General features: G+C 37.1%; 1 protein-coding gene across 4 annotated transcripts in view; it reads left to right on the forward strand.

Annotated features, from left to right (window-relative positions):
• The window catches only part of NCOA1 (nuclear receptor coactivator 1), a 1,171,950-nt gene extending 1,155,334 nt beyond the window's left edge, over positions 1 to 16,616 (forward strand). For all 4 annotated transcript variants that reach the window (XM_044062390.1, XM_044062389.1, XM_044062386.1 and 1 more), the window contains exon 20: positions 7,729 to 16,616. In XM_044062390.1, coding sequence (XP_043918325.1) covers positions 7,729 to 7,896 — 168 coding nt within the window. In that variant the 3' untranslated portion in view covers positions 7,897 to 16,616. The remainder of the gene's footprint in view (positions 1 to 7,728) is intronic.
• Positions 16,617 to 20,025: the final 3,409 nt, after the last annotated feature.

The raw sequence follows: 20,025 nt of genomic DNA on the forward strand, positions 1-20,025 counted from the left end.
TCTGTCAGGCAAAAAATTATTTCAATCAGGCAAAATGAAGTTAAAAATTACATAGACAGAAAAATAAAATACAGTACTATCTTTAAAACTGAGCAGAAAATAAATTCCCAGCTATGTGGCTAACACTTCCACTAATCGGGGAATATCAAAAAGCAGGTGTGAGATTCAAACTGCTGTATCTAGCTATCTACTGAATATTCTTTCCTGGAGTGACAATCATTTTTTGATGCAGAACATGCTAAAAAGGAGCATTCAGAAGTTTTTCCAACGAAAATTGAGCTGTGAACAGGAGGAGATTCTGCTTCCTGTTCTTCTGGTAATAAAGACCACAAAGTGACTGCACCAGTGAAACCTTTTCCATTGTTTCAAAAGGAAATGCTTGAGTGAGAGAGGAAAAATAGCACAAGAGTTGACTTGAAGAACCGAGAGTACATTGGAAAGGAAGCAGAGACTGGATTTGGAAGACTGAGATAAACAGGAATAAAACCAGAAACTCAGAAACTGACAAATACACCTGGGATTGTAAAGCATTAATTATATTTGTGAAACATGTCAGCAAGAAAACTTGAAATTATTGGCCTTTTTTTTTTTTTACTTTGTTAAACTTATAGGGGACTCTAAAGCATATGCCCTGTTTTATATCATTAATGTTTGGAGGAACACCTGGGAGACAGGAAGAGGAAGGAAAGAGTTAACTGTAAGTAAAACAGACTTTTTGCTCTTAGCATGATATCTGCATGCTGTAAAGTAAAGTTTTCTCAGTTATTTTCAATTGTAATGGGGTAATAAAGTAAACAAGTACCCCTGTTTTGTTTTTTTTTTTTTCTCTTTCACCTTGTGTAATTTTATGAAATGTGGGCACTGCAATGTAAAAAAAAAGGAAGAAAAGGTTGTTCAAAAGAGTATGATGCAAGAAAAATGATGTGCTTCTTCTCATTCTTGCATAGGGGAATGACTAGATTAGATTAAGGCTCTTGGCTTTATCTAGTAATACGTTTTAAGAGAAAACAACTAAATGAAAAAAAGTTGAATATAATAAAACTCTCCCTAGTGGTTGTGTCTTTCAGCTTTTCCCAGTTAGGGGTTGCCACAGCAGAACTCCGGTCCGCTAATGATTGGCAGTAGATTTTTACATGCCGAGTTGCCGGCCCTGACGTACAACCTTCAACTAAGGTACCCCCATTCAACATGTCTCTACACAGAAGACACTGTAGCTGAGAATCGAACAGGACAGCGTCTTACTGTGAGGCGACAACGCTACCGCAGCATCACCACAGCAGTACAATAAAACTCTCCTGTAGTAAATGAATTAAATAATATACTTGTAGAAGCAACACTGTATCTGGCCCTTATGTCTCCGTGGAGACAATCTGATAGAGTAACAAAAACAGAATAATTCTTTCTTTTAATGACTAGGAGATGATGTTTTCTGAAAGCATTCAAGTGTTGTCTATTCTGGGAGAGCAATAAAGATAAGACGGAACCAGGCAGTACTTAGAAGCATAAGCTGTACCATGTGTCTTAGCATGGATAACCTTCCTTTTAGGTGAACCCAAGTCTTTGAGTGTGGCTATCAGTTTAGGACAGCTGTTCCTATTAGAATGTAAAACTTCAATGTTTGAAGATGTACATAGTTGTGTGTGTTAATATTAAATGAATGGGTTTTGGGGTGTATGGGGTGTATTTTTTTGTTTGAGGTCTTTCATTAAAAAGTTTTGTAAAATGCGACATAGGATGAAATACATATGACAAGAGGCAACTCTATAAAAGGTCAGCCTGCCAAAAATTAGTTTGTGCATATAACACAAAAGCTGGAACTAGATAATTGACAAAAAAGCTGTTCCAAATTAAAGATGGGAATAATAACTTTATAACCACAACCATTTTGATGTCATCTTTAAATGTTAATGGTCTCACAGATGTATACAAAAAAGAAAGAGTAGTGAGCTATATTAACTCAATACATCTGAGTGACAGTTCCAGGTGCATTTGCAGTTACATCCTACTGACGCCACTAGGTATCAAATATTGCTTGTTCATATTTACCTCAATAATTCCAAAACCATGCTATGTACACCATTTTAAATGATTTCATCTTAAAGCTTACACAGTAGCAAACTCAACTGCATTAATATTTTACCTCTGTCTAGTGCAGGTAAATAAATGTTAACTGTTGTTTTAATGATATTAATTTATATAGATATAATTTTCACATTTCTCTAAATATCTCAGCAATCAAGTAACACGCACAGATCTCCTTAGCCTCATATGAAAGCTCTCAGATGAATAAAATGCTGCTGCCAGTATGTGTATAACTCTGAATGGCTGCTGAGATATTGTAAGTTGTTTACAAAATATTACAAACCTAAAAGTTGCTGTGTTTACCGGGACTTACACATTTTGTTTAAGACGTAGAACCTAAAGAATACTACCAGTATAAAAGTAGTTTGTTCTGAAGAGTTTGCCTTTTTATACTTCTTTCATAACTCCTACGATTTCAAATATGTGAATATTTGTTTGAAATGTGAGGACATAATTTGATTCTGCCAAAAGGCTTAGGCTGCACTCATTGGAGGTTACAGTGCAAACTTCCTGAGCTCCTTTGAAGTGAATGAGTTAAGAAATGTAGAGTGCAAATAGCTATGCTACAAGAAAGGTTTTCAGGACGGTTATTCAAGAGAATGTCTGGTCCAAACGAAAACAGGAGCATTTATATTAATTGCAAGAGGAGCTCCAATAGGTTCATAGGTTGGTACTAGACTACCGGCCCTAGGGCCTATACAAGCCTAGCCATAACAATTCCCTGGCTATTTCTTCCCACAGTATTTACTTCCCTGGACCCCTGTCTAGCAGGGTGACTGATGTAATCCCCAGGGTGAATTTCCCATCTCCCATCCAATCATCAAGGTTCCTTTTGAAGAGGGCCAAAGATAGAAGATGATAAAAAAAGATAATGGTAGATGTCTAATACTAAGGGACTACTGGCAAGGGAAGAGTTTTACACTGGCATGTACTTCTATTCCAGCTAACACTGCTGTAATGGAGCTTAAGAAAATTCTGGGAGAAATGATCAGTTTTCAGCTGGGAATATTACTTAGAGGTAGGGACTGGAATTTGATTTGCAGCAGGGAAGATGCATCTGGGGGGCCCAGAAAGGAAAATATAACAAAGGAAGGTAGATTTTTGAAGAAGTATAAGATATTTGGCATGGAAGTTGTGAATTCAGAAGTAGGCATTTGGAGTGAAGTTACATATTCCTCAAGGTACAAAAAAATGGGCTAGGCAGAATTTATTTCACAAGAACATGTCCATTTCATTGAAAGTTTTGATGTGCCTCCGATAACAAGATCATGCTCCAATAATAATTCAAATAAAAATTAGACACTGTCACTTTCCCATCTAAAAGAGAGGAGTTTATAGAATGGGTAGTGGAAATTATTAGGGAGTTACTAGAGAAGACAGAAATTTCTTCTGAAAATATAGTTAGGGAGTGGGATAGAATTAAAATATAGTTTAAAATAGGGTAGAAATACAAGTAAGAGAGAGATGGTTAAGAAACAACAAGAATTATTTAGTGGGATTGACGTTTTAAAAGTACTGCAGAATAGGGTGAATCTCTCAGAACTAGAAGAGGAACAACTGCAGAATGCTAAGCAAAAAATAAAGGATTACCTCAATAATATGCATGAGTTTAGAAAGATTGCTGTTAAGCAACTCCTTTTTGATGACACTAGAGCACAAAAATTGTTAGGGTAACGACTCGGGCAACAGAAAGTAGAAAGGGTTGTTGCCAAACTTGGGGAGTCTGTAACAAAGATAATAAGATATCCTGTAGAGGTACTAGAAATCTTTCAGAAATTTTATGAAAGTCTTTATAAAGCAGAGAAACATGGAGATCAAGAAAAGCTACAAATGGAAATGTTTATGGAAGAATTAAGTATGCCAAGGTTAGAAGTAGATCAGGCACAATTGCTAATAGGATAGGAGGAGATGAGATAAAAATGGTTATGTTTAACCAGTCTACAGGAAAGTCCCCAGAAATAGATGGTATTCCTGTGGAAGTTTGATAGCTAGGAGAGGAAAAACTGATAAATATCTGGAAGGATTTAACAGTATCTTAAGAGGAGGAGAAACACCAAAATCCTGGAAGAAAGCAGTGAAGGCTGTAATACCTAAAAAGGTAAAGATCAATCAGATCCAGTTTCATACAGGCCCATTTCAACCCTAAACCATGATTGAAAAGTGTCTTGTCTGTAAAGGCTAAAAGAGTGGCAAAGATGATCAGACCTGGATCAGTGTGGTTTTGTGGAGGGGAAGGCAAACATTTGACAACATTAACAGAACATTGATGATCCAGAGGGAAGCTGAATGTCCCTGATAAAATTATAAGGTTGATTAGGAGGATGTATGAAGGATTGGGGGGGGGGGTGAAAATTAAAATGGGTGGGTGCCTCTCTGATAATTTCTGTTTGAGCAGAGGAGCGATGCAGGGGTATCCTCTTTCCCCTTTATTTGCACTATATTTTGAACCATTGGCAAAGAAAAAAGAGACTAAGAAATTCAAGGATATAATTTTTATGGTAGTTAAGAAAAGATGGTAATATTTTATACCTGATAAAGCTAGAAAAGGACATTTCACTTGGAGGCAGTTTCAGATCTTTTCGGGATACAAAATTAATGAAGGTAGAACAAGGCAGTAGCTGTAAATTATGTACTCTCTCAAAAATGGCTCAGCATTATCCATATTTATGGGGACATGATAAAATGAAATACTTTGGAGTATGGATTAAAAGGATTCTGGTATGGCAGTTAAGGATATGTGGGAAGAGACTAAACAAAAGATAATAGAAAATCTGAGAAATTGGAAGCTCTGTTATATGGATATGGCTAACAAAGATACAAGCAGTTAAAATGTTTAGTCTCTTTAGTTTTATACATGGGTCAGGTATATTTTTATCAACCAGAGAAGAAGTTGTGTTTAGCAATTAATAGAGCTGAAGGATTTTATCTTGCAAGAGTCAAATGGGATAAACTGATTCTTCCAATTGAACAAAGGCGCTCTGGGATTACCCAGTTTGAAGGGGGTATTTCAGAGCTACACAGTTAAGGCTCCTATACATAGCACAAGCAGAAACCTGTAATTCAAAGTGTAATGGGATGATGATGAAATGGGGGAGGATCAAGAGACAGAGACTGGGAATTTGGATGCAGATCCTTCAGAATAGCAATAACTATCCAGCATATTATACTCATAAAGTAGTAGGAAGTATTCTAAGAACTAAGCCAGCCAAGACGAGAATGGAGAAAGGATATTCTGATAAGGATGACTGCAATTAGGGATACCGACAATAGGCAAGGGGGGGTTGGAATGTTTTGGAGAAATCTGGTAAAAAAAAAACAAGTTATTGGTAGCAAATAATTAGAGGGGGGAAAGGCAATAGAATGGGAAGAGGCCAAGAATTTATTTGGACTGCAGGCTAGAGATTTCGTTCCCTGTCAAGGATTGATATCAGAGTACAGTCAACAAGAAATAAATAGGGGTATCCTAAGCAAAGGCCAGCACTGGTAGAGTTTTTAGTAGAATCTAGAAAATAAGCTGCTGTTAAAAGGAATAATTAGTAGTGCATACAGAATATTGCACAATAACTATAAGAATCATTTGAGGAGGTTAGATGGGATTAGGAAGAAAGATTGGATAAACAATTCGCAAAGAAACCGTGGGAGGGATAATATATATATATATATATATATATATATATATATATATATATATATATATATATATATTCCCCCATATAAACAACCTTGTTTGGAAGTATTTACATAGGTATTTTTATACCCCAAGTAGACTCCAAAGAAGTTTTCCTCAGGCAGATACCAAATGTTGGAGGAGTGATGGGGACGAAAGAGGTCACTGGGAACATATTTTCTGGGAGTATAATGAGTTGGTAGATTTTAAAAATTCCCTGCAGTCTACTGTATCAGGAATACTGGGTGAGCAAATTGATATGACTAAGGAGGTGGGGGTTTTTTTTGGGCTGTGATACAAAATCTGAATTTAATTGCCTAGACATAGTAAGGCCTTGCTGAGTCTAATTATGATGACTGCAAAAAAGCAATTACTAGGGAATGGAAATCAAAGTCTAAACCAACTGTACTAGAAGTAGTGAATATAGTAACAGGGAGAAAACAACTGGAATGGGATCTTTAGAAAAGTGTAGGAGCAAATTGTACAGAAAAATGGAAATTGTGGTAACAATACATGCAGACAGGGAATGGGGTTTAAAAGAAGGCAGGATTTGAATGAGCTCTGTAATGCTTGACTGGCAGTGACTGGATAGATTGTAAGTGATATGTAATGTTTGCAACTAAAATTATGTTGGTATGGTTTATTTTCATGTATATAATAAATGTGATTGCCTATGTCATAAGTGATATTTTAATAAAGATGTCTCTTGTTTAATAAAAGAAAAGAAAAAGAAAATATTTCACTAAAATAACCCATATTGCTATATCTTGAGGTCCTGCATAAAAGGGTATGGCCAAATGGTGTTCATTGCAGCGGCAACAAAGTCTAGCTCAGAACCACATAGTATTAATTACATAACTACTGCAAATTCTAATGGAATAGTAAAATAAAAATGAAGAAATCTATGTCAGAAATATGAGGGGATTAGGTTAGAAATATACATATCTAGCACTATAGGGGAATTGAGCTTGTGTATAACTTGTGACAGTCAAAACTCGTATCTTTAGACCTCCATTGTCAAATGTGTACATTTCTCATGAGTTCTATATCCAGTAGTCAAAAAACACCATCACTGAATGAATGTCAAACTCACTTCCCAGGACGCATTTAACTATATATATATAAATAATTTTTGTCTTCATATGGGTAAGTCCCCCAGCACTCCCCATGTGGGGACTGTGCCCCCACCCCCACTACTTAAATGTACAACTCCAAGGTCATGAAACAGTGTGAAAAGGGAAAATCCCAAAACCCCACTCAAAACTTTCTCACATTAAGTTAACATTTGGTGATCAAGAATCGGGAAAGCGTCAGATGAGTCACAGGTCAACTAAAAATAGTCAAAAAGAACATGATGCTCTCATATGTGATCCCCCACAACTCATATGGACACACACACACTGTTCAGTTAACTGCAGCATTTTTGCCAGAGCACATACATGATCAATGTGCTGTTAACTTAAACAAGCTAAAGTATGTTAACATACTTTTATGTGATCTCTTAAGGTGTATGATACAGATAGTACAGAAGATGTTACTTACAGTGACAAGCATCTTTAGCTTTATTCACCCAGAATTTATTTTCCTACTAATGCTTGTGGTACCTCAAACATGGTGTATTTCAACATATCACTCTTACGGGTGAGATTTTGTGTAACAAACCATAGTTTGTGCTGCATGTTCCTTTCAAATGGCTAGAAGGAGTCTTGTTTGGACTTTCTTTAATTTGTAGTGCCTTTCTGATGTTTCTGTAATGGATATCCATGTATTCTTGTTTTGAGTGTCACATGTATTAGTTTACTGTGAGGCTAGGAAAATTAATCTTTCAATCTTAATACACTTGATGGTTATGCCGATCTTGGTAATGTGTATAGTAAAACTTAAGAAATGTTTCACCTTTGTGCTTAGGTGGAGTGAGTGGAGTTATTGCATTGTTGTAATTTACCTTTTAAAGTACCCCCATTTCCTCTATCTTGTAGGTGCAGCAAGTCCAGGTGTTTGCTGATGTCCAGTGTACAGTGAATCTGGTTGGTGGGGACTCCTATCTGAACCAGCCCTCTTCAGTCGGATCACAGAAGACCACACCACGTCCCCCAACTCCCCAGTCACAGCAGAAGAGTTTGTTGCAGCAACTGCTAACTGAGTAACTGAAGAGCACCATAGATTTGAGTACTATTACTGTTCAAGTCATCACAATCAGAACACACACTATATTTTATATATGAAATTCCGGATTCATAAAAAGATGTGTGTCTGTTTTCTGTGAATTTGATTCTCCAAATTGCTTTGTGCTTCTGGTTCATTGTTGGTGAGCTGTAAAGGAGAAAACTGCTCTTCTGTGAAGGCACCATGAATTGATTCCAGTGACAATTCAGACTTTTTTCATACATTGTTCATTTGATCTTGCCTGTGCTGCTTATTTTGGCGAGTCCCTGGTTTTTGCCTGAAGATGGACTCCATCTAACTGTGCCCTTACAACAGGCCAGGAAAGCTTTCAGTTACAGCTGGTTCTGTTGCTGACATGCCAACAATGAGCTTTATGGAAGGACATGATGGATGATGGGAAACTATTCCCCGTCCAGAAGTCGAACAAAGTAAGGATGTTTGAGGAAATCGAATACTAACTGGAGACAAGAACTTTTAGTCTCCATAAAGTAAAATGAGACAATGGGTCTGCCCTTAAATTGGGCCTTTTCCAGTTTGCTTGTGTGGACAATCATCTTTTTACTAGCCGCTGTGAGTCTCTTGATTTTTTTTTTAACAAAACAATGACTTCAGATAAATTACTGCATTTGTTTATAACAATAAGCTGTTAAAAATTATAGATACATATATAAATATATATATATATATATTATATAAGTGCAAGTGAATGAAGCAAGCCTTTCTGAAAGAAAAGGCTAACATTTTGTACATTTCAGGGAAGGGAGATTTTTGGTTGGAGGCAGAGCAGCAACACTTAACATTTTACATAAGAAGCAATAATTTTTGGGGGGAGGGAGTACTCTGTCCTTTCTTGTAGATAATTTCTTGAGTTATTATAATTATATATGAAATAGGCAACAGCAACTGCAGTAGAGTTGTTGCTGTTCCTGATATATTGAGAAATCTTGGTTCTTTTGAAACAAACTAGTCACACATGAAAGTTCTGGTAAAGAGCAGAATGCCTGTGATTATTGTTTTCCTGTGATGTTCACTGTAAATATTTTATGTTTAACTTCTCAGCATTTTTATCATCTGTCATATATTTTGTTCTTTTAAGTTCCTGTTTCCAGACTTAATGATGTAATGGCTCACTTGTTCTTTCTTTTCCTATGTGTCTATATTTGTGTTGTATAGTTGGCAGAGTTCAAATGATAAAATGGTCAGATGAAGTTTTTATTTTTTTTTAATGTTCACAATGCCATTTCCATGTGACTGTTAATGTTGTTTATGCTCAGTTGTGAATGGGAATATTTTCTTTCCCTTTTTTCCCCTTGTTTCTCACTTATTTAAACACACAGCTCCATCTGAGAAAATTATGTTCCTGAAGTGGTCCTAGGATCTCAGAAGGTAGAATATTTCATTAACCTGCACAGCTGACTCATAAAATAGAAACCGCAAAGAGAAGTTTTACTGCTAGTGTATCAGCAGTGGAGCTCTGGGGTAGAAATACCCTAGTTATGAAAGGATGTTCATCATTAGTTTTGTGCCATGCTATACCATGAGACATATTCAGAAATAATATACCTGTTGTTTCAGATTATTCCCAGTATTGCTTCCGTACTACTGAGAGTGACCACTATATACCATAGGTAGTCACAAAGGTTGTAGAAAGTGATGAGAAGCAACTGATGCTTTAGTCAAATGAGAAACTGCCAAATGCACTAACAAAACTAGGTAACAGGTGAGGTGAAAAAATGTATAGGGAAAACAGAAGAGAGCAACTCCTGTTGAATGCCATTATACATATACCAACCCACTTAACATGATTATAAAATGTCAACCCTGCTTTGGCTTTCGTGATTTACAGCAGGACAACACTTAATCTTTAATTTACCTTTTTCTGTTGCACTGCTGTTTTGTCTATAAATACCCAGTAGATCTGATTTAGTATCAGGAATATCTACTTGTACTGTTGCTTAGCACATCCTGCTCAGACGTAACAGACTGACTTTCCATTAAATGTTTAACAAAATTGTACTAACAAAAACTGAATAAATAGTTCAGCAGCATTTGTTTCAGCTGCAGTGTAACGTTTATAGAGGTTTTCTGCCTTTTTCTAGCCAGTAGAGTACGTGTTGCTTTGCACCGATTATTGCACAGCAATTTTTTTTTTCTGCTGCTCATCAGTAAGTATGGCCACACTGATTTGTGGTATGGTATACTGCCTGCAACATCTGTGCTTGGAACAGAATGCGGTTGAACCTTTTAGTACACTAAAGTTGTATTAGTCATTTTGTGATTTAAATGGAAGCAGCATCATTGCTGATAGCATTCCAGAGGGAATTGTTTTGTTGCATTTGTTTCTGATCTGACCTCCTTGTTAGACTACTGAGTTTGATACTTTGAGCATTTTTTTTTTTGTTTTTGTAGAGGCACTCATGAAACAAGTTTAATTTCCAGCAGAAAGAATAGTGGTTGTTTACACTGTAACTGTATAAACACTCATTTTTTTTTTCTGTGATATTGACTTTGTTATTTAGAATCATGAGGATCTGAAGCCTATCCAGTCAGTCAGTGTCATAAGGCAGATATGTAATTTTAGGTTGGTAATGTATTACCAAAACCTTTGTTTCCCCTAAAATTCCAGCTGGATCCGTTAATAACTGGTCTATAAAATGTAGAAGTTAGTGGCTTACTCAATACGTCATTTATGTAGCATTCTGGATATTAATTTATTTTGAACAGCTGGATATGGCATTTGCAATGCTTGCTCCTGGTTTGCATATTTCATTGCAACACAGAGGTGGAAGTCATGATTCCTAGACAACATTATTCTGTCTTGGCAGACATTGAAGCCAAGGTAGTCTATGTATCATAGTTAGTATTGCGAGCAGCAGTACTGTTAAACAAGATGTGCAGATGGCAAAATCCTTTACACATTCTGTCAGCTTCACATTTGTAAATGGTGTCTTTCTGTCTACAAGAAGATACTAGAAGTAACTTACAGAAATGCCCATAAAATCAATTTGTAGTTTCAAATGTGCATATAAATAAATGGTGCGGCTTAGATTCAGGTCTGTTATGATGGGATTCTTTAAAATATGTTCACCCCCAAAGATGAAGCTGTGTGTTCCAGTGTGGAAGCATCTTTTTTTGTATGAGGTAACATTTGTTTTAAGAATGTTTTTATGCATTTTCGAGGTGTTGTGCTTAACAAGTTTTATAAAACACTTTTAAGGTTGCCAGACAAGTTTGGGGGAAAAAAGCAATGTTATTGCATATAGACTTATGTCTCACACTGATGCAAGGCTTCCTGATGGTAGCGGTTCCAGTTTGACAGAAGTGTTGCAGTGACTGTCAGAGTCCTGGCGTGGGATTACAAAGTGATGTAGTAGTGCATTTTGGTAAGCATGAGGTGAAGTTCTAGAAGTGATAAGTAGAGCTGGTGGATCTAATGTTACATGGGGCTTTTGTAGAGCTCACTTGTTTGGAAGCCATATTCATATGTCACTATCTCCTGGAGTTGACCCAGTCATTGTCAGTGTAGCAGTGAAAACTTCCCCCTCAGGATGCGTAAGCCTTTTGTTGATGCGGGTCTTGGAGTGGAACATCGGTTTCATTTCATTTTCAAGAATGTATTGGCTTGTTTCCAGGGGGGGCAGATCATGGTCTTTGTACTTGCTGGCTCTTTACTGTTAACTGAACTGGTAGTCTAATATAAGCAAGTACATGCATGTTGTAGAAGACAAAAGTGCGGGGTAGCAACTCAGAATTAGTGATTTGAAGTGAGGTCTTAAAAGGGCTGCTGGGACAGTCGTTATGAGGCGAGTAGAGTGAGATCCTTTGCATTGTGAAAATAGCATTCATCTTCAGGCATACATTGTTCATTAAAAAAACAGTGCACTGAAATGTAAAGGGCTTGTGTCATCCATAACACACACATACAGTTAAAGTGAAACCACATAGCTGGACATTCCCATATTTATCTATATACACAGTTTTTCAAGTTCCCATTCTCCTTGCTTGAAAGTAACATTCCCAAAAACATGACTGCTATGTCTCAGGTTTGTTCACAGAATCTCAGCATTTTTTCAGAATGTATTGTTTTTTTGAAGTAAATTCATTACTGTAGTATTTTCAGAAACAGTGGCGATTAAGAAATTATGCAAATCATGTTAATGATGATAACAGATTACATCTGTGTCAGAGATTTTGGGGAGATGGTTGGAAGGTAAGAAAATGAGGTTACAACTAATTTGCACTTCACAAATTGGCTTCATCTTATTGATGATGTCAGAACTTATAAATAATGAACAGCTCTTCAATATTTAGTAGTTAAAGAAAAATGACAAGGTAGCATGCTTTAACATGCAGATAAACCTGTAATAGTGTGGCTAAATGACAGCATTTCTGGCAAAAGTATTTTAGAAATTGTGAATGTGTTCAGCTGTAAAAGCCTTCCTAGCCTTTCTCTCTAGGTACCTTGACTAAGAAATGTTTCCTACACTGTTCATTTGGATGGAGTATCATCTTGGCTGACTTGGTCTGACTGGAACAGAGGTTCTTGTTTTGGTTATACTCCATGTGTAACCTGACTGAATTTGGAAGCAGCCAGAAGAAAGCCAATAAAGGCACATCAAATCACAGTAACTTTAAGTCAGAGTACAATGTTAGCAAATATATTAGACGACTAATCAAAAGACCAGAATGCCTTTTCTGTTGGAAAAAAAAACATGATCTGAAGCATTTGTGGGTACTTTGAAGAGGTATTCAATAATGTGAAACAGACCCAGAGATGCATGTGTGAAATTATTCTAGATTACTTTTAAGTAAATGAGCAGAATTTTGCAGTACAGGACTCTTCCAGTCAGCAAATGAAAAAAGGCACTCTGGAGCAGCAGTCTTTTTGAGTTTTCCCCATAGTGATTGAATTTAAGTTGTGTTTACATTTTTCCTATATGTGGCATTGACAAGATCAGTATTTTTGGTTTATTTTCTGTTGCTACCGTCTGTGCTCTACTTCTCAAGATTGTGTTATTTTATTACTGTATGTGTGTACCCTGTAAGTAGTCCAGTTGTTTTACCTGCTTAACGTTCCTTAATTCACTAACATGTCATGAATGTTGTTACCATTTTTCACCATCACACACAACTAGCAAGTTCAGTAGTGCAAGTCATAGAAAATTTTAGAATACTGGAGCATTCCTTGAGCAACCCAGCTGACAGATGAGTTTATTGCTCACTCAACTCAGGGACATCTAAATTGCTATATACATAGAACTCTCAGAACTTAGTTAACTAAGGTGAAGGCAGTCTGTTTTCATGTTTATGATGATAGCAAACATCATTAGACCGGAAACGTCTAATAATGCTTTAGTTACCTGAAGTCACTGCTGTTTCTTTCAACTTGAATCCGCCAGCATTGTCTTTGCCATATTGCTCCTACACTAATGCAAGTTGTGTGCTCCTCAACACCCAAAGTGTGACTGGATAGATGTCATTTGTCATGCTGCAGGAAGTATGCCAAGCAGAACCTTAAGATTGCTGTTGTCTTAAGATAACCTTGTGGTTACAACCATTAATATGTAGACTGGTTGAGGTCACGGTTTCTGCTTAAAATGTTCCTTATCACAGCCAAGGACAGGCTTCCCATTTAAAGAATATACTTTAAGTATGTTGAATACCAGGTTGATACAAGTAACTGGAATGTTTCACTAGTTAGTTAGATTCACTGTAGAGTTTTGGGCTGTCAGACTGTTAAATAAGTAAATAAGCAGGCAAGCTCTAGGTTGGCATGCTGAACATTGCAGTGTTTTGCCTCAGGCTTCATCCTTCTTGGCAGATGAAGATTACCAAGCAGTATGAAGGCTTTTTGCTCATTTTATGTTGTAATGCAGAGAAGAGGGTTTGTAACTTCCTTCCCATCAACTCAGAAAGGTAGCGGTCTTGCAGTGACTCAAGTTCATGTACCTTTCTTATTTCTTCAAAGGATATCAGCTAGAAACTAATTTTCATCCTGTCCGTGGTTTCATGCTTTGATTATTTTTACTGTTAGTTCAGAAGTAAACCCTCCTAGTCTCTTGTGAAATTTAGGTGATGTAAAAGGGAGAGAGACCTTTTGCCAGCAGAGGAAATAGTTTGATGTTTTATTTGCATGAGTGACTTATTTGCTTCAGTAAATACCACCCCCTCAATAATAGGAAAATTTTTTCTGCCAACTTGGAAGTGAGCAGGAGTCACATGCTTAGCATTCTCCACTTTATCCATGAGTGTTTTTTTTTTTAAATATACGTCACAGTAAGGTTAAAGGATCATAATGCTTGCCATGCATTTTAATCATCTTCTACAGCAAAAGGATTGGAGACGTGTTAATTCTCAAGGTGAAATACAGAGTTCCAAATTAATCAGTCTTATCTTAGCAAAATCAGTGAAAACAAATAGAAAAAAAAAACTACAGCAGATACATATAGGAAGCAATCACAAATAATAACACAAGAACCATGTACAAACATGTTTGTAAACCACAGCTACAGCTAGGTCAATTGGTGCCATGGGCAGTGCCCTAGTTGCTGCTCTCCCCACCCCCAAATCATCAGATGAAGGCCAAAATAAGTTCTCCAGAACTGAGGACAAAAAGTCTTATGGACAAAACTATCATTGCTGCTAACCAACAAACACCACACACACACTGCAAGCATTTTTTGAAGTCATGATTTCAGTTGTGACTGCTTAAGTGGATTACGCATACTGCTTACAATTGCATGGACCAATCAACAGTCGCATCCCATTAACATAAATCACACCACTAAGTAAAGAAATGGCATTTAAACAGGTGCGTTTGAGATTGTGACTGCAGAGACCAACTGGCTTCTCTCCTACAGTGCCAGTCACACCCAATAGTAACTTGCTTCTGGGGCATACACCTCATTTGCCCCACCATAACAATGCTGTGTTGCAGACTTCCCATTTTCTATGCACTGTGAGAGATGTGCAAGTTTCCACTGGGAAAAAAATGTTTTAGAGCCCAAATATAACCAAAACAAATCTATATTTTGTGCTGTCTAGCTTGTTGGCCTGTGTATATTATTAAAGGCCTCTTTGTCATTTTGCAGTCTTATCTTCCATGATTTCTTGATGGGAGCATTGAAGGGATTCTGTTGTGCTGTCTCTGGTAAGATAGTTCAGGAGCTGTTCTGATCCACACCCCCAAGTTTGTAGATAATGTGTACTAATTTTGTCTTGGATGAGATGAAGTTGTAAAAGCAGGATTTGACTTCACTATTTTCTGAGATGAGCTAAACTGCCACTTTTGTTTAATGCTGGTGTATGTTGTAAATTGTACCATTTTTGAGCCACATGTACACTTTAAAAATACTGTTTACACATATGAACAGGAAGAACTGTTAAGGTGAATGAAATGAAGGCATTTGCTAGTGTTAAACATTGCTGTGAGTATTGAGTCTCTAAGTAATTTAGTAAATGCACAGAAATTAATTTGGTTGGAGAGTGCTTTTCTCATGATAAATGTATCTTTTGGACAGGTTGAGGTCTGATTACAAACATAGTGAGTGTTTTTGGTTTAATTTACTGCATCTACTGTCACCCAAGCCATTTTGAAAATAGGATTGTCCTGTTCCATTAATTCCACTTGTAAAGGAGGCTTTGCTCCCCCATTGAATGCCTCAGGTCTGAGGGAGGATAGGGTTAAGGGAGAGGTCCCAGATCCCATTGCAAACAGAATTAACAAAAAATAAAGTCTGCAGGTATGTCTTGCGGTGATATGTAATGTGAACTTCTTAGCTTATGCAATTTCAGGGTAGTGGTAGGTATAATAAAATAATGACTGTATTCTTTGTCATGTGAATCCCAGTTTGAGGGCATTTCAAAAAGTGAGGAAGAGGCCAGTAGCTGGACAAATCTGAACAGTTTTTCAGCATGTTTCTGATTTATTACTCAGAATGGCAAATGAGGCAGTGAAATGTAATTTAGTACAGTCATGAAATGTATTTTAGGATATATCCCCAAAACCTTCCACTTCTACCAATCTAATTGTATCACTTCTATTGTTGAAAAGCACAGAGGAGAGGCCCTGCTTCCAGTTATTTTCATGATTGTCAAAATAAGGCAGTTGTCACTTTACTGACCATTGTGCTTTTAAAGAGGGTGTATACAGGGAAGCATCTAGTTCTTTTTTTCCTTTGACTTAGTTTTTTCTGTGAGTAGGTGGATCCTTATAAAATGAAAATGAACAGCTTAATATTACAAATTACAGAGATGCCTAGTAGTCAAGAAGCAAACTCCGTAAATCCATGATTGTTGTTTTGTAGATGCCCTTAAATTTCATATTAAAGGAGAATGAACATGGTGTGTTAAAATTGAAAAACTTGGTTCTTGGAATGCAGAATGAAAGCAGTTTTGTGACATAGTAAAGTTTAACTTGCTTAGTTTAAATTTCCTTTTTAGTGCTCCCAGCTCTTAAATAACCAGAGAAAGAATTTGTGGGCTTGGGTGAGTGAGGAGATAACAAGGGTTAGGAAAATAGTATTCATTTCATCTTTGTTTTCTGTTTGTGAGATTGGAGTCTTGGCAGAAGAGAAATGACTTAGGAATGTGATTTAAGTCAGGTTGTCATATTAACTAATATTGCTTTTGCTGTTCTGTTATTGGCTTTATGCAGTGTTTAATTATACTGTTTATTGTAAATAAAGCCTAAAGTAATCTCTTTTGTCTGTTTTGTTGCTTTTTGTGGCTTCAGTTTTTTAAGACCTGATTATGTTGTTTCTTTCATATATTTGCAGAGGTGTGCTAAATGCAGCAAATAAAGACATGCTTCTTTTCTTAGTCCCTTTCTAAACTCTCATACTTACAAAATGAGTACAGTCCTATACAGACTGGAAGTTTCAGGTAGTTTTCTATGGGAACTGTTGTCATGAATCTTTTATCCCCTTTGTTGAGAGGGTGGACAGAGGGATATGAAATGTCAAAGTAGCATCACATTTGAATTTCAATTTAACATCTTAATCTTTTTTTTTATGAGGATTGCCCCAAAATTGCAGGTTTTCTAGCTAGTTTTACTCCCACTATCAGTGAGTCTATCTTCAGAATGGTTAAACATATGAGATTTTGGAGAGAGATACTGTGATAATGAAACTTACCTATAGAAGCTCGAAGACCGTTAGACTGTTGTTTCTGGCATCAGTGGCAAGGCAGCAGCTGCATCCTGAATTTCAATTAAAAAAAAGACTGTGATTGTATGCCATAGCATTTTAAAGTCTCTTATATAGAAGTACACCCTACAGAATCTAGTATGTCCACTTCAATAAGCAGGAATTGTCACAACAGGCAGTACAGAGTTGGTTGCATGAGAGTTTCCATAGCTCAAGCTCCTTCCCTGTCTCCAATAGTGCTCCTTGCTTCTACAGATCTTGTTTGCTGCTTTCAGAGATTTTGAAGGCCTCAGCTTCATCACATTTTTCTTGTTTGTTCTGAACAAGTACCCCTTTTTATTCTATTATTGAGTAATTAGTTGTATTCTTTTGTCATTTTCCCTAAATTACTGTAAAAGGTTTTATTGAAAAAAAGCTGTTAGACCTTCTCTTCTACCTTACAGTAGCTAGGCTGCTGATCCCTTTTCACTGTCCATTTGATCTTGTTGGTTTTGCAAATGGATTTTTGATAGGTGTTTTTCACTTTTTGCCTCTTTTTATCTAGTTACTGCACTTACTATCTTTTTAAGTCATTTAAAATTATTACAGTACTTGCTGCCTATCACCTTAACACTAAACGCTAAAATGCTCCTCCTCTTTGTTTTGTGAAGGGAATTTTGATAGCTGCTATTCACTTTTTTGCCTCATTTTAGTTAAGTTGCTGATTTTTATAGAGCTTTGCTTAAATCAGCTGACATTACAGGATTTGCTGCTTATCTATCACCTTTATGCTAAAATTCTCTTCAGACTATTTTATACTTTGCTTTAGTTTGTTGGCAGCTTTTCTAGTTACTGAGGATGCATAAGGCCTTGGAGTTCAAGTGCTCAAAGTGTGGGCACAAACCTCCTGCCAGGATACATGCGAACTGTTTGTTGTTTTCCTGGGAATGGATCATTGGTAAGTGTTGATTGTGAGATGCATATAAAGTTTTAGGGCACTGGATGCTGCAAGAAGGAAAATAAGTTTTGAAAGGTGGCTGTAGTGTGGAAGGACTGAAGGAAGATAGCAAGGGCTGAATTAAAAAGTAGAAGAGACATCCCGAGGAATCCAAACATAAGTAATTGGACAAACCCTCTTCTTATAAGATTGCCAGGAGGGAATTTCATCTGTTCAAATCAATTTAACCCCCTGAGGAACTACAAGTTTACCCTACAATAATTCCTTGTGCTGAAGTTTCAGTTAACACTGGACCCTCCATCAGAAGACTTGGTTGCTTTTCCTCAGAGTGGGATCTTTCCAGGTATCAGAGAGTTGGCCATTTTTGGACATGTCAACCAGTTCAGTTGAGAGCCCCCTTCTACATGTGGATTTGGAGCAGATAATGATGAGGGCTTTAATAAAGGCCAACATAGAGCTTGGTGTCCTTTTTCCCCCTTTGTTTTCAGGCAGGTAGAGAAGGACATGTTTCCACTACTTCATTATTTGCTACCCTGGACCTTTTTGTAGTGCCAGAAGTGTGTCAGCTGGTTGCGCTGCTGGTACCTTCTATGTCAGCACCCTCATCAACATCAACCTCGTCAGTGTTGAGTTGGTGCTCAACATTGTGATTTTGCCATCAACAACCAAGAGTTTGTTGTAGGTTGTGGTGCTCATGATCTACATTCCTGTGTTCAGCAGAACAAGTAATATGGAAACCTAATAAATGGATATTCATATCATGCGTTCCGGCCCCAAAACCCGGACCACACCACAAAAGGAGGGGGTGTATCCATATTCATAAAGGATACCCACACCTCCAGGTTGGTGGCAATGCACGAAGCTTCGGAAACCATCCAGGTGCAACTAACCATAGGCAAAACTGCTCTACAAATTGTAGCATGCTACAGGCCACCCTCTCAAACTCAGGAACCCCACACAGCCTTCCTGAAGACACTGGAGGGTATAAATGTATATCCAAACACCATCATATTGGGTGACTTCAACTACCTGAATATAGACTGGGAACATTACTCAAGCCCTAACTTTCTAGCCCAACGGTTCCTGGAGTTCTTTTTTTAGGGGGCCCAACTTTTGGAAATCCCCTTGGGGAAAAGGGGAAGGAAAATAAAAAGGGTTTTTTTTTGGGGGGAAAAAAGGTGGTTTGGTTTTTAGGGGGTGGAAGGCCCCCCCCTGAAGGGGAAAGGTTTTTTAAAAAAGGGGGGGGCCCAAGGGGCTTTGGAAATTAAATTTTTTTTTTTTTTTTTTTTTTTTTTTTTTTTTTTTTTTTTTTTAAAAAAAATAAAATAAAAAAAAAAAAAAAAAAAAAAAAAAAAAAAAAAAAAAAAAAAAAAAAAAAGAAAGCCCATTCCGGATTCAAAACAAAGATGGAAACAACCTTTCCCCAAAAAAAATTCAGATTCATTGTCACAAACTGGGACAAAAGTCCCCAAATAATCCCTTTGGGTGAATTTCATAAACTAACTCCTAAAATTTTCCCCCCCCCCAAACAAAAGCCATTGAAGAACTTCTTAAAGCCTTCACATATAAGAGGGTGGGTTTTAAGGCCCTGACCCTGGCCCCCCAAAGCTGGAAGCCCTTAAAAACCTTTTTTGAACACCTCCGGGATGCATGGTCGGCAACCCAAAAAAAAACCCCTTTTTTTCCAAAGGGCAAAGTAGTTGGGGGCCCCAGCCTTTAAAAAACTTTAAAATGGGGAAAGCTATTCTGTAGCAAAACCATAAAAGGAAAACCCCCTATATTTTTATAAAAATGGCCCAAAACCGGCCAAAAAAAAAGGGGCCTTTCAAAAAGGAAAATGGGTTTTTCAAAAAAAAGTTGGAACCCCCGGTGCTCCCAGAAAGCTCAAAAATTGCCCCCAAATTAAAACAGGAACCCCCAATTCCAAAATGGGGGTTAAATTTCCAAACAAATTTTCTCCCCTAAAAAGGGATAACATCCAAAGCCAAAACCCCCCCGGGACATTTAAACCGGGGAAAGCTGCCTAA

This window comes from Protopterus annectens, chromosome 2.part1 (genome assembly GCF_019279795.1).
Source record: "Protopterus annectens isolate FY-2018-M chromosome 2.part1, PAN1.0, whole genome shotgun sequence".
Classification (NCBI taxonomy): Eukaryota; Metazoa; Chordata; order Ceratodontiformes; family Protopteridae; genus Protopterus; species Protopterus annectens.